The sequence below is a fragment of the Suricata suricatta genome, chromosome 13, assembly GCF_006229205.1.
Source record: "Suricata suricatta isolate VVHF042 chromosome 13, meerkat_22Aug2017_6uvM2_HiC, whole genome shotgun sequence".
In the NCBI taxonomy this organism is placed as follows: Eukaryota; Metazoa; Chordata; class Mammalia; order Carnivora; family Herpestidae; genus Suricata; species Suricata suricatta.
The window spans coordinates 22,046,984-22,063,003 of NC_043712.1; the positions used below are offsets into that span (position 1 = coordinate 22,046,984).

A 16,020-nucleotide genomic window follows, 5' to 3' on the forward strand; every position below is an offset into this window, starting at 1 on the left:
CGCCAAGTCATTCTACTAGGGTTCAATTATCTTGGTTATGAACATTGTAGCATCTTCTCCAGCCGTCTCAAACCTGTGTGGCTTCTCAGACAGGTCAAGGCCGTTCATGGCTCCATGGTTGTATATTTTGGTTCCTTTGTCTACAATATCCCACATCTTTTCTGTCCAGTTCTTACCAGTACTTCAGGATTCACAGTAAATTCACTTCTCCTATGAAACTTTCCCTTTCATCCCTTCTGGCATAGATTCATTGCCCTAGCAATGAGTTAGGGTTAGAGTGTTTGGTTTTTTTTAAATACCTCTTTCTTTCTGTTAACACCCACCACGTGGTATTATCATTTGGGGTAGGTTTTTCTTCTATAATAGTTTATGAATTCCTTTAGGGCAGGATTGTATCTCTCTCTCTCTCTCTCTCTCTCTCTCTCTCTCTCTCTCTTTTTTAATAGCCTCTCCTACATGGCACAGGGACTTAGAGTAAGCATTAATAAATTTTGAGGGAAGAATGAATGAATAAATAAAGCAAACTGTATGTTCAGATACTAGAACACAGCATATGGAAACTCTGCTTGGTTCCCAACTTCCTGGGAACTTTCCATTCCTTTTTTGGAGAAGTGAAGGTGAACAAGTCTACTGACCCTGAGAAGCACTGGCTTAGAATCAAAGCAAGCCATCTGGAAGGCTGAGTTCAACAATAGGAAGTGGCTAATAACACACTTATCTCTTCTGTGTTCTCTAGTTGTTGATACTATTTTCCAGATCCAGTCCTAAAACCATAGTGTGTGTGTGTGTGTGTGTGTGTGTGTGTGTGTGTATAAAGCTGTTTGCATATATTGATGATCGATGGTGTGAGGGAAGTGTTTTAATTCATCTAGCAATGTACGACAGCATTCCAGAATGATGTGGGATTTTACCACTTTAGCAATCATTTAACGAATATATAAGGGAAATCATTATTATTATGTGTAGGATAATGTTAGTGGTTGGAAAAAATTCCATTGAAACTTGAGATTTATAAATTTTATCAAGATATGGAAGCAAGTATATGAAAATGTCATGAAACAAGTTATAAGAAAAATGAATCAAATGCATATTATATGTGATAATAAACCATAACCATAAACATTAATGAACCAACGTTCAACATCTGTTTCACCATCAATATTTAATATCTTAAACAAAAAGAGTTGTTTTACTATTGTATGTGCTATTATTCTTAACCTAGAAAATACAAAGAAATAAATTGGAAACCACTAGAATGAATAGATTTATAAATTGACAAAATAAAATACATTAAAATCAAATTTTTATGTAGAAACTTTTAGTTTAAAAAAACCTACCAAATCCCATTCACAATAATAAGAAAAAACTATATACATTTATATTTCCTAAGAATAATTTGAAAGAGAATTGTGTGACCCCCATGAGGGGCTGTAAACCTTTATTCAAACTGATATATGAATAAGAAGGTGAGTTTATGACTTTCAGCAGGAGGAATACTAATTTCTAGTCATTCTAGTGCTCATATGCACTGCTCATGGCATTCCGTTTCACAGATCAGGGTATCTGCATGGCAGTGGTTAGCCACGAAGAACTATCTCTGACTGCCAACCAGCCACACCTATGTAGCCACCTGGAACCCCGGACTCCAAAATACAGTGTCTCAATCTTGGATATTTTTGGATGTACCTTGAAATTTTGCTTCTCTGCCTTTTGCTTTTTAATTTTTATTGCCTTTTTATTCTGAGAGAATTGTAGGGTCACATGCAGTTTTAAGAAATAATACAGGGACCCCTGGGTAGCTCAGTCGGTTAAAAGTTTAACTTCCGCTCAGGTCATGATCTCATGGTTTATGAGTTCGAGCCCTGCGTCAGGTTCTGTGCTGATAGCTCAAAGCCTGGAGTTTACTTCGGATTCTGTGTCTCCCTCTCTCTCTGCCCCTCCCCTGCTCATGCTCTGTCTCCCTCTCTCTTTCACTCTCTCTCTCTCTAAAATAAATAAACATTTAAAAAAAACTGTTTAAAGAAATAATAAAGAATGGGCTGTCTGGGCGGCATAGCCTGTTAAGCATCTGAAAGCATCTGGTTTCAGCTCAGGTCATGATCTCTTGGTTCATGAGTTTGAGCCCCATGTCTGGCTCTGCACTGACAGCTTAGAGCTTGTTTTGGATTCTTTGTCTCCCTCTCTGTACCACTTGCTCCCCTGCTCATGCTCTCTCTCTCTCTCAAAACTATAAATAAACATTTAAAAAAGAAAAGGAAGAAATAATACAATAATACAGAATGATCCCCTATATCATTTTCCTCGTTTCTCCTAATGGTAGCATCTTGCAAAACTGTAGTTAATACCACAATTCAGATATTGACATGGATGTAGTCAGGATACGCGACAGCCCCACCACCACAAGGATTCATAAAACGCTCTTGCAGAGCCCCAACACTTCCCTTCTACTCCTAGTTGCTCTGACTTTGACCTCTTGGCAAATGCTAATCTGTTCTCCATTTCTTTAAGTTTGTCATTTCAGGGATGTTAGATAATCATTCGCTCAGCAGAGAAAAAGGGATGAGGAGCATCGTCTTATTCCTCCCAAAGGAACATAGATATCTACAGTCCTCATTTTGCTACCATTGACACTGATGAGTATGTGTGAGGGGCTCTTCATTACTGCTGGATGGGGGTGGAATTTCTGGCTCTAGGAAGGCCCCCTTATTACTCCCTGTGTGATCTCCCCAGATACCACAAAGAGGGGACCTCCTTGCTGCTTCGTGGTGATGAGAACCATCACCACTCTCCACGGGGTGCCTTTGACAGCACTCCAGGGGGGATGAGGAAAGACCTCCTGCTACTTCCGGGTGAGTGTGGAAGTGAGACACAGTCTCACTGTGGTTTCCACTGGTGTGAAAGACCCTTCTCTCCACTTGGCCTTCTCTGATACCACTCTGCAGAGGTGTAGGGGTGCCTCGCTAGAGCTTTGTAAGAGTAGAAACCTAGACTTCCCACTTGGTCTCTGCCTGGTATGGCTGCACTGGGCCACAGTTTTTAAAGTTTTTAAAAAAATATTTATTTATTTGTTTGTTTATTTAGTGGTGTTTGGCTGGAGTAGAGGAGTTGAGTGGTTCTTGTCTATAAGTGTCCTAACTTGCTAGGCATCCGTTTCTTCATCCTGTGGCTGGAGAGAGCAGTATTTTGTTGTGTTGGAGTTTTTTGCCCATTCCCAGTGGTGTTTTTGGATTGCCGGCTTCTTTAGCCCTGATTCTGGGATGTGTGAGGTAAAAGGAAGCCCGAGGGACTCACTACCATGTTGGGCTTTGGTTCTCAAGGTCTCTAGCTGGTCTGCCTTTTTATCAGTGTTATTTTCAGTTTATTTTATACATGACATTCAGGGGTTTTAGTTCTACTCACGGGGAAGACCAAGAAAAAGTGCATCTGCTCTATCTTCTCAGAAACAGATTCTTCTGGTTTTTGTGTGCATGATATCCTCTCTGGGGGCAGATTTTCCCATGTTGGTTGTATCAGTCTGACTGTGGTATTGCTTTTTATGTCTTAATTAGGGACACCTTTTGTGGAAGCACAGTGGTATCAGATTTCCCACATTATTATGTACCCAGTGCTGACTTTTGTTTCTACTGAAATCTAAAGTGAAATGGGGAAAAAAAATAACTAAGGATCAATAAAGGATAACAATTTTAGAAAAAAAACTTTGGAGAAAATCTTGATGTTTTACAATTAAGCAAAACAAACAAACAAACAAACATTCATCAAAGCTCAAAGTTCTTAAATGATCCTTATGTGTAGGGAAAAGTGGGAGTGACTGAATCATGCCATGTTTTTGAGAATGAAATGTTACTGCCCTTCAAAATAAGTCTCCAGAAGTCACCCGAAGTGATCTTGTCACATACCTTCCCTTAAACATTGTCACTGTTCTCACTGTTTTAAGGATAAACTCCTAGCTTCTGAATGTGGCCTGCCCAGCCTTCATGGTTTTGGCACTCACTTCATCCCTCTGTACTCAGGAAGATGAATACTTGTTTTTTCAGGCATGCTCTCTCTTGCCTCTGTTGATCCCTCTGGTTTGAATGCCATCACCCTCTGCCTACACTTCTCACTTGTGTGCATGGTTTTTCCACTCTCACTTTGACCACCTAAGCTTACCTGACCAGCCCACCCCCGCTCCAAGTCCAGTAATGTCTCTCTTGGGTGTTGTCATATCACATGGCACTTTGCCCCCTTTACTCATCAGTATAAAAGTCGAATGGCTGTACAGGTACAGATGGAGTTCTGTGTTGTTCTCTGTCCCTGCATCCCGTTACCTGTCATATCCTTTTCATCTCTACAGAGGGTCATGAAATTTTACAAACAAGATCACCCATGGTGTCATGATGGAGAAACCAGGTCTTCAGTTGGTTATATAACTTTGAGCAGGGCAGACGGTGTCAGAGCCAGGGATAATTAGCAGAATTCTCATCCAAGGATTCTCCACTTGATCCTTCGCACCACACCCTACTTAACAGATGAAATGGGAGAGAGGTGACGACATAGTGAAATATAACGTGTTGAAAGCATTGTCGTTGCCAAAGTAAAATACTTGCAATTTTATTTACACACAGATTATTCAGAAAATAATCCAAACATTTTAACATGGGAATATGGAAGGAAAAATATTGCTTCATGAGTGGACTACTTCAAGGTGCAGTGAGCAGACCACACAGATATCAGAATGGATGCCAGGTGGATAGGGTTTTATGGAAACTACAGCAGGAAATCATTTCAATCTATCCATTGACTCCTTTAACTATCGAATATCTTTTAGATATTTTGGAAGATATGATTATTGCCCAAAACTTGCCTTAAAGTGGCTTATCATGAAACGAAGCTATAATAACTACAAAGAAATCAGAATATGTGTCATGAACAAAGTGTTACAGTTGACCCAGTTCTAAGCAACTGAGACTAAATGAAAATTGAAATGCTATGACATATATGATATACAAAAGGCTATCACTATTCTAAAAATAGTTATGGAAGGAATGGGATTTTCACTGGGTTTGAGTGATAGGATTTAGACAGTTAGAAATAGGAGATACCACTGTGGAGAACAGGAGGTACAGACCTGTGTTGTACGGATGGGTGAATGGGCTACATCTGTGAACATAGTGGGGTTCAGAGCAAGACAGGTCGGGAGTAGGAACTAGATTGTACTCAGACTTGAGTTCCAGGCTACAGAGATGACCTTTGGCTAACTGACAACTGCAAGCCATTGAAGATTTTTGAGCAGGAAAGTGGCGTGTTCAAAACCGTGTTACAGGAATATTAATTTGGCATCTGTGGACAGAAATCACAGAATGTGGAGTAACCTAGAATAAGAATTGTATGTATGGAGGTTACAGAATCAGTCATGAAATAATGAGGTATCATTAATGTAACAATAGTGGACATGGAAAACAAAGATGTCCATGTTTCCAAACTCCCCAAAATCTTAAAGTCTTATTGGAGTGAGGTAGAGAATATGAGGAAAGGAAAATATCAAAGGCCAGTGTGATCTCAGACTTTACTCATCACTTACCCTCCTTGTAAGACCGCAGGGAAGCAGATTGGACACAAAACACCAAACTGTACTCCGAACGTTTCTTCCTTTCTTACTGCCAAGGTTCGTCTTACAGCCAACTTGCACCACTGCTCTCTTTCCTTAGGACAGGCTACTATTCAGCAGCTATGCATTGGTACGGTTGTAAAAGTTGTTGAAATACTTATGTATTGATTGGCAAATAGTTACTGCCCCAAGTCTCTTGAATGCTCCTTTCCTGATCTAAACCCTTTTCCAGGCTCACTGGCATGTATTCCACAGTCCGGCACCTGCAGAGGGAACATCTGGCTGATGAGTGTCCCTGCAGAATTACGCTTGACGCTACAGCTAATGTCTCTTGTCAGTTGTCAGTGGTCGTGCCACTGAGTTGTAATATTTTGAATGTTACCCCTTCCATGGATGGAGTTTTCTCCCAGAAGGTTATCAAGTTCTTCAAGCAACAGACCTATACGTATTTGAATCTCAGGGGTAGATCCATCCTAGGTTCGCATTGAAACCCTGTTACACTGAAACTCATAGGATTTCACATTTAGATAATTGATTAATTGGTCAGTTTTTAAACTAGAGAACAAATCCACACCTTTATTTATTAACTCTTCAGTAAGTTTAAATCCTTGAGGGGTACAGCATCACACACATTCCTGACAGCAGGAAGGTTGCCTTGGAATCTGGCGTGGGCCACACTGCTGTTTTCCATGAGCAGAAGTTACTTTTCTCCATATGACTCTGGTTTTTAGTGGTTTGCACCAGGAGTCACTGTGTTGTTCTTTGTTTTGCACACATAAGCACATCTCTTGCCTGAATAGAATTCAATTTCATCTCGAGCATTAACACCTTCAACTTAAAGAAAAAATTTTTTAAAATATTTATTTATTATTGAGAGAGAGAGAGAGACAGTGTGAACAAGGGAGGGGCAGAGAGAGAGGGAGACACAGAATCCAAAACAGGCTCCAGGCTCTGAGCTGTCAGCACAGAACCTGACGCGGGGCTCAAACCCACAAACCATGAGATCATGACCTGAGTCGAAGTTGGCCACTTCACCGACTGAGCCACCCAAGCGCCCCATAAATACCTTCAACTTTAAGAACTTTGTGCTCCCAGCAAAAATGGACTTGGACCACAGCCTTCCAGACACATTTGTCATTTTAGGAGTCCTGTTCCCAGCAGGCCTCTGCAGGCCCCAGAATGGCCCGATTAATTGGTAATTTTAAAAACTGTTAACACCCAGTGTTCATGAGAATACAATAAGATATATACTTTTAGCTCTAATAACAGAAATATAAAGTAATTTGAAAATAGGCTAATGAGTTTGAAAAATTAATATTATTTGCTTAAGAGAAAATATTTTCAAAGGATGAAAGAAATAGGGCAACAAGATGATTATAGGAAAGTTGTTTATGAAAAATGGGATTCAACTTAAATATCAAACATTAAACCAATGTGGTTTAGCTTACAGTAAATTTTATTTTCTTCTTTATATGATTCTGAGTCATTAGCTATTTTAGAAAGAATAAACAAGGTTAAAGATAATTTTAAAATCCCCAGTGGCCTCTTCTAAAAGTGCTTGCCCACAGAGTTTTCATTACAAAACTTAGGATGATCTCACATTTCTCACCCAGACAGTAGACACCTTAAGACAATTGAGAAGACAGATTTTTCAACACAAAAGACTTGGCTGAAGTATTCTGTAATTAGCCAGGTCGTATTCGTGTGTGTGTGTGTGTGTGTGTGTGTGTGTGTGTGTGTGTGTGAGATATTATTTCTTAAAATATAGTAGTGACTTTGCAGATGCATCCTCCTTTGGACATAATTGTTGGGGGATTTTGCCTTTTATTTTTTTGATAGACTTGTCCTCATCCCTCGGTAAACTCCTCTCTAGTCTGAGCAGGTGCTTCTATTTGCAACACGGCTTCCTGTAGCGAGTGTGCCATTTGCTGCTTTGGCACCACACAGTCTCCCAGATTCACAATTTAGTCCAAATACACTGCACTTCAGCCAAATGAGCTACCCAATCGCAGGAAGATTGACAGGATCCTACTTCATTTACGACAGATTCAGTTGTGCAGTATCCAAGGCAGTTGAAAGTCTCCTTATCTAATTCATTAGTGAGAATCAGAAGGATCTTGGCTATCTGGTAAAAGTGCCATTCTTTGTATGCTCGCCTACGTCCTTGTCTTGTAATTAGGAAAACATTGGCTCCGCATGGGGAGACCTGGCTCTCTTCTAGGGCAGTGGATCCCTGTGCTCAAAATTTGAATGCAACTATCTATAGGAACAGATTACTTATTCAGATCAAGTGCATAAAGTGGAGGAGGAACATGATGCTGTAATAAGAAAGAGCCTTTCTCTGGGAACCCAAGCACTTGCTTGGTGCCCTTCACAGAGCAGAAACTAGGGTGGCACTGTCATCTACCTGGATGGGCACCCTTGGAGTGGCATAGCACACAGCCTGAATGCAGCTGATGTAGCTCCCCTACCACTACATTTTTTAAAGGAACTCATTAGGGGCGCCTGGGTGGCTCAGTCGGTTAAGTGTCTGGCTTCGGCTCAGGGCATGACCTCACAGTTCATGGGTTCGAGCCCTGTGTCAGGCTCTGTGCAGACAGCTAGCTCAGAGCCTGGGGCCTGCTTCAGGTTCTGTATCTCCCTCTCTCTCTGACCCTCCCCTGCTCATTCTCTCAAAAATAAATAAAATACATTTAAAAAAATTTTAAAAAATAAAGGAATTCATTAACCTTTAAAGACAACTTGTGCCAGGAGAAGAGGCTCTTAATATTTATCACAATTTTAAAAAATTAATCTTAGATTATGTATAAGAAGGAAGTTTGTAAAATATTTGTTCCTGTATAATAACATGTTATTTATTCTAACTAAAATCGTCATCTAACCACTTAGTGTTGTGGATAAGATAGATTAGGGAGAATGGAGGCTCCCTTGTATTTTACAAATTCCAATCCGGCCAATGTTTTAATTTACTTCAATCAAAGGATTGCTCTGGCAGCCGAGAGAAGACTAATGTTAGCACGGCGTGCTAACTCCAAGAATCACACTGCCAGTAATAGTAGCTGATAACCGCCAAGACGTGTCTGAAAAGAGAAAGTGCTTATTTTAACAACAACTAAAAGAGCAATTGAGAAATAATATTTGGTACATTACCAGGAAGCAAACATTTCACATTTAAAAAAAAAAAAAAAAAGAGCATACCCGGCCCTTTACAACATCACTTGTGAAACTTGTTCAGACCATGGTTTTATGTAGTCTTTTCAACTTTTGCTTGGTTTTAAATGAGGAATTTTCCCCCTTGGGTATCAAAGAAGTTGATTACACCTCTCCCACTAGAATTGTGCAACGCCTTTAAATAGTTCTCCTAAAGTCTGTTTTCCATTATCAGTATGAATTTCACAATACATTTACAAATGTACTTTTGGATATTTTTATCCAAAACACTGTTCTCCAATGTTATAAACTCTCGATCACTCAAAGCCTTTTGGAGAGTAATATTGTTAAGATTACTTCCTTTCCATGTAATATTATTTTAAAGATAAATGACAGAATCTGTAAACCCAATCTGACTGCTCCTATGGAAGATTTCTCTAACTCACTTTCTAATACTATTCTATTTATAGAATCATCAAATGTTAGCATTGAAAACGTCATAGCCATCATCAGTACTAACTTCTGTAGTTTGTAGGAAAAGAAAAGTCACTTGCCAGTGACTGTGTAACTTGTCAGTAGAAGAGCCAAGGTTGCATGCAACTCAGTGGTCTTGACCCCAAGTCCAGTGCCTTCATTTCACCCGATTGTTACTCTCTTTGACTTTAGTTTCCTCCATCCACACTAACCCCCGCCCCCCACCTTCCAGCACAGCTTGTTTGCCCTTGACCTTCTTTGAGTAACTTGGTAGACAATAGGATGGCTAATAGCTAGGTCAGGTAACTGGAAGACTCTGAACATACAAGGACAAGTTCATATTACTAGAGAAAGAGGCAAGTACATATTTTTCATACAGTGTGATATGTGCCAGAGCAGAGGTAAGGGTGATATGCTCTGGGGGGCGCAGAAATGAAGGCAACGAAATTTGTCTACAACAGTTGGCGGAGCAGTGAAGAACGAGTTAATCTTGAAGGATCCTGGTGGTTCACTCAGACAAAGGAAGGCTTATGCAAAGGTGAAGCCAACTGGGAGATAAGAAAGGTAATATTTACCAAGCACCAAGCACCTACCAGGCACAACAAATCTGTAGAAGATGTATAATTATCAGTTGAGAAAGTTAAAAGTTGGAGACCTTCCTCTAAGATTTACTGAATGCTAACTACACACTAGGCATTTACTCACTTTTTTTCAGGTAATTCTAACCACAAAATTTATAAGGGACATACTACTAATGTTATGCACAAAGAAACCAAGTCTCAGAAAAATTAAGTAATTGCTCAAACTCCCAAGTCCAGTAAATTGAGATGGAGGAGGTGTGCAAAACTAGGTTCTCCTTGATTCTGAAGCAGGTTCCAACCAGGACGTGGAATTGCACTGCTCCCTTAAGACCAACATCTCAAGGAATGTTACAGACCAGAGATGTCCTTCTATGTCAGAGTGAAGAGAGAAGGCCTACTCCTGTTGGTGCAGTTTTTAGGTAGAACGTGATTTGCTTAAATTTATATTTTAGAAGGCAGCATTCCACCATTCATGGTGGAATGAAGAGAAGAAATGGAGGCGGAGGGACCAGTAAAGAGCTTTATAAAAACCCGGATGAGAGATGATGAGTTCAGATCTAAGATAAGGCAATGTTGATGGAAGGAGGAGGGAGATGTAGAGGATTTTGAGGGAGGAAAATCCAAACAACATGGTTTTCTTGGCAGTTGGAGGAGATAGAGGGAGAAGGAGGAACCAAAGTGATCTCCGAGGTCAGAGAACCAGTAACCGTATGAAATACAGCACTGGAGACAATGACTTTCTTTTACATACAGTTTTATTTACTTTTAATTGTTTTTGCACAGGTTATACCTATTCAGTGTAGCAAAACTAGAAAATATTAGGTCAACAAACATAAACCTAAAAGTCTCATAATTCTACCATGAATATATACCATGTATATATAACCTTAAAGATCATGTCCTTGAAGTCTCCTATGTGAATCTTTAGCCAAAAAAGGATCATATAATATGTACAGTGCTTGAAACATGTATTTTTTTTACACTCAGATGCATAATTTGAATGATTTTCCATGTCAAGAATTATATTTTTATGGCTACTATTCCATTGGATGGATGTGTTATAAGAATTTAACAACCCTCCCTCTTGACGTTTATGTTATTGCCAGTGCTGAGTGTGTAATGATTAACAACAATTATGCATATATTTTTACTTATCTTTACTTGGGACATATTCTTAGAATGAAGGGCCTTTTCAAAAGGAAAGTTCCCATTTGAGAGTTTTGGTGTCTACCCCCAGGTTGCCCTACAGAGTAGGAGAGAAGCTGTTTGTTCACATGCTTAATGGCAAATGAGTATCAATTCTCTAAAATTTTTGCCAAATTAAAATGTAGCCATCACTTTGCATTTCTTTATTATGAGTGAGGTTAAACTGCTTATCTGTAATTATTGGTTATTTTCATTTCACCTGTAGGAAATGTCTAGTTCTTGTTCTTTGTCAACTTTTTAATTGGAGTATTCACTTTTTTTCATGCTTTGGATGAAGCTCTTGATGTATTAAATTTCCATTTCTCCTTAAGGTAGTAATTTATAATTTTTTGAAGTATTTATTGTATTTTTTATATCCAATGATTTTTAACCTGTAGGTCTGGCTTATTTTAGGTTTGTGTCTTATCAACAGGGTTAAATTAGCCCATGAATATTATTTATGATAACTGATGTGTTTGGGTTTTCTTCCATCATGTTAGTTGATGCTATTCTGTTTTTCATTCTGTTATTTTTTACCCCTAGGGTGTTTCTATATTTGTTCTTTGGGGTTTTTTTTTTCTCTTCCACTGATTTGAAGGTTATGCAGTCTATTTGTATTTTTTGCATGTACAAACTTGATCCTCTGTTTTTCGTTCAGTTTTATCATATCCATGTATCTAAAAAGAAATGAGAACCCCCCTTGTTCCTTTTCCCACTCATCTCCCAATTTCTCTCATATTTTAAACTTTTCTTCTTTATATGATGCAGATTATTTTCTTCTTTAAATCATATATCTTTCTTTTTAAAAGACATTTATTTATTTAGTGTGTGTGTGGGGGGGGGCGGGGGAGAGGGAGAAAGAGAAAGAGAAAGAGAAAGGAGGGGCAGAGAGAAAGGGAGAGAATCCCAAACAGCCTCTGCATTGTCAGCTCAGAGGCCAACGTGGGGCTCGATCCCATAAACCACGTTCTGAGACACTTTGCAAAGTGATTCAAGGCACAAAATGTACACTACTGTGAATACACACATATTCCAGACTTTGTGCCTCTAAGTACAGCCCATTAAAGATCTGTCTTCATGACTTAAAAAACTAAAGGTGCGGTCTCAAATTTACTGTCTCAAATGAGATTCTGCCTCTTAGCTGGAAAACTACAGGACCTATAAATCAAGAGTCAGACGCTTAGCCAACTGAGCCTCCCAGGCGCCCCAGATCATTTATCTTTCTTTTTTTTAAAAGGGCCTTATTTGATATTTGTTTTTCATTTTTTTCAATTTTAGTAAGATATTTAATGATATACTGTATGTTCTACTAGTTTCTTTATCAAAAGCAGTTTGTTAAATACCATTTTTCTCATGCTTGAGTTTTTAATTTTGATTTGTTACTGAAGTGTATCTGAATGCATGTCTGGAATGTCTTTCTCTTCCTTCATATTTATCAGTAGCTTGCCTAGATTTAGAATTTGGGACTGATAGTATTTTCCCACAGAGCTCTGCTATATATGTCCATTATTTCTCCTGCCATTTGTTTTAGCACAGGAGGAATGGAGTATAAATTTGACTTTGCATTTATAAATACTTGCTTGTTTTCCCCTAGTTGTTTGCTATACTTTTTCTTTATCCTGGATGTCAATCACTTTTTGTTAATTTCACCTGAAACTTGATGAGGCTTTTTTTTTTTTGCACTAAATCTTCAAGTAAGAAATATATTCTTGTGTTAATATCACAACTAGTACTTTTCCTAAGTGTACTTAGTTCTATTGTTCTGAAATTTTATGGCTTCTTTTTACTGTCTCAAAAACAAGTTTAATTTTGCTGTTACAGTTTATATTTTCTTCTCCATCTCTGTGTTTATCTTAATCATTTTCTTCTATAGCTGCTGACTTCTGTTTAAAGGAGACCATGTTCAGGGTGCCTGAGTGGATCAGTTGGTTGAGAAATCTGACTCTTGATTTTGGCTTCTTAGGTCATGATCCCAGGGTCATAGGATTAAGCCCCATGTTGGGCTCTGCACTGAGCATGGAACCTGTTTAGGATTCTCTCTTTCTCCCTCTGCCCCCTCCCCTGCTTGCTCTCTCTTTCTCTCTCAAGTAATATTTTAAAATAATAATTTTCAAAAGGAGACCATATTGTCTTGCATCTTCTTCAGGACTGGTGCAAATATTTACTGAACTTTTTCTAGAAAGAAGTACTCAGTAATATGAGTAATTCAGTAATAATTCAATATTTAATACCATGATGCTTTGACTGCAGTGTTCTCTTTCTGCTGAACTATTTTTTATAAGTCCCATATCATTATAACTATATTTATAATGTTTCTCTCATTCTTAAATACTGTCACAGATCTAGCTAGTTCTAGAATTTTCTATCAAACATCATGGAAAAATGTTATCTTCTGTTTTTAAATATAATCAGGTGTTTCAGAAGCATGGTTATTTTTTCTAATAATTTCATTATATTATGAATCTTGTCTCTTTTATATTTTTAGCCTATTCTAAAGGTTAAAACAAGGACTATAGCATCGAAGAGACTTGGTTTTAAGACACAGCACGCGTGGTGGCAAAGAGCATGGACTGTGGATACAAACCACCCGGGTTCAAATCTCAGCTTTGCCACCTGCTCACCGTGTGACTTTGGAAAGTTATTTAACCTCTAACTGCCTTAGTTTTCTCACCTATAAAAGGAGGTTAATAATATTAATTACTTCATAGGTCTTTAAGGAGATGTAAAAGATAATATCTATAAAATATGTAGAGCAGTCCCTGGGACATAGTAAATACCATACAAATATTTACTTTAAAATTCTAGCTCTACCCTTCTTCTCAATGTTGTTGTAAACCGAATATATACATTTTTTTTAATAAATAAATAAGCCAGACCTTATCTTCCCAGAAACAGACCTTATACAAATGACAACAGGAAGGGGAAAGGAATGTGCTACCATTTAGAAATACCTGACTTGCTGATTAAGAGTGAGATCAATGTAATTTTGAATTTTTTGTCATGAAAATGTAGGAAACCAATGTTAACTACTAAAGAAAAAATTCTAGCTGTGTCACCTCCTCAGTAACTTTAATCAAGTCAGCAAGTCTCTCTGAGCCTCTATTTTCTCATCTTTAAAGTGGACAAAATACTAATAAAGTTAATGTACATATTAATAACAATTATTAATACTATTTACTGATACTTTATAGACTGAGATAATTATATAAAATAGCATCACATGAGTTACGTTATTTGTTGCTGCTGTTTTTAAATAATCACATGCATACTTGACAGCGCTATATCGAGTTAGCTGAGCATTACAAGTCCTTCTTTTGGCAATGTCCTTTTTTTAATGTTTATTTATTTTTGAGAGAGAGCACAATCAAGGTAGAGACAGAGAGAGAGGGAGATAGAGAATTCAAAGTAGACTTCAGGCTCCGAGCTGTCAGAACAGAGCCCAATGCAGTTTCAAACCCACGAACCCACGAGATCATGACCTGGGTTGAAGTCGGAAGCTTAACCAACTGAGCCACCCAGGCCATCCCTTCTGGCAGTTTCCTCATTCAATTTTGAGTTATTTTGCAGATGTGTAACTCCAGAGAGTCAATACAGATTCAAAGCGACATTGTCAGTACAGAGCACTGTGTGAATAAAATTGAAGCAAGATCAGTGAGATCCTGCTTTTTGATCTGTGTGTGCGAGAGAGATTTTTCTGAGCCAGGGAAAGCGGGGTCTTCATAATTCTTTTTTCTTCAAAGGGCCTATTTCTTATCAGTTGAATTATTTTCCTCTAGCTCTTCACTTTCTCGCTTCTTAGTCAAGTGCTTTGAACAGAAACAAGGGGCTCTGTGCTTTTTGCATATGTAATTCTTCTCTGCTGGCAGAGGACCCCGAGGGTAGTGGAGGAGGCCGGGATACACGGGAGGGGGAGGAGAAAATGGACTCAACGATGTTTATTAAGAATTTTAATGTGTCCCGTATCACTGATCCTTTTAGTCCCTTAATTGACATGCATTGCTATTTTGGTTTTTCCCACAAATAAACCCAGACATCTCATGCTGGGTTGTGTTGTAATTGTAACTAATCACGGAACTGAGGAGGCAATTTCCTAACCTGTAAATAACAAACTACATTACTTTTAAAAAAAGAATCTTTGTTTCTGTCCTCGCTTGAATTATTATTTGTATGAAAAGCTATCATTGGGATTTTTTTTCCTGTCCACTTGGTTTCAAGGTTGTTAACTATCAATCCATGTACTATCAATTAATATAAAATGGACTTCCCCAGCTTGCCCGTCAGGGACATACAAACCAGAAGGTTCTCCAGGAGGAATCAGCACCTGCCTTCCGTGTCCTGATGAAAATCACACCTCTCCACCCGGAAGTACGTCCCTGGAAGACTGTGTCTGCAAGGAGGGATATCGGGCATCCGGCCAGACCTGCGAGGGTAAGTCTCCCCCATTTGGCCAATAGGATGTATAAAGGCTGATCTCATTGAGTAAAATGATACTGGTATTTCCATTCAGTTTATTTTAAGTGATCTCAAATATTCCTTTCTCTAATCTTATTTGGGGCAAGTTTTTGGTTGTTTTTTTTTTTTTTTTAATTACAACCATAGGCTCCAGGGTGGCTATATATATTTTTTTAATTTTAATGTTTATTTTATTTTTTGTTTTTGAGTGAGAGAGAGAGAGAGAGAGAGAGAGAGAGAGACAGCACAGTGGAGGAGAGGCAGAGAGAGAGAAGGAGGCACAGAATCCGAAGCAGGCTCTGGGCTCTGAGCTGTCACCACAGAGCCCAACATGGGGCCTGAACTCATGAACCGCAAGATTATAACCTGGGCTGACGTTGGACGCTTCACTGACTGAGCCACCCAGGCGCCCCCTTTGTTTTTTATTAAGTAGTATTTCTTATCAATGGACATACCTGTATCTTGCTCCAGAGAAAGTAGATCTGAGGCCCCAAGAGTAATAGAACTATGAAACCAGAAAGATTTAGTACTTGAAAAAGATCTAAATATGAATCTAAAAGCCACAAATTTAACAAATGATAACAGATGAGC

General features: G+C 38.6%; 1 protein-coding gene across 1 annotated transcript in view; it reads left to right on the forward strand.

Moving 5' to 3' along the window:
• SVEP1 (sushi, von Willebrand factor type A, EGF and pentraxin domain containing 1) overlaps positions 1-16,020 on the forward strand; it is a 195,044-nt gene that overhangs the window by 44,988 nt on the left and 134,036 nt on the right. The window contains exon 5 of the mRNA XM_029919633.1: positions 15,247-15,405. Within this exon, the coding sequence (XP_029775493.1) occupies positions 15,247-15,405 (159 nt within the window). The remainder of the gene's footprint in view (positions 1-15,246; positions 15,406-16,020) is intronic.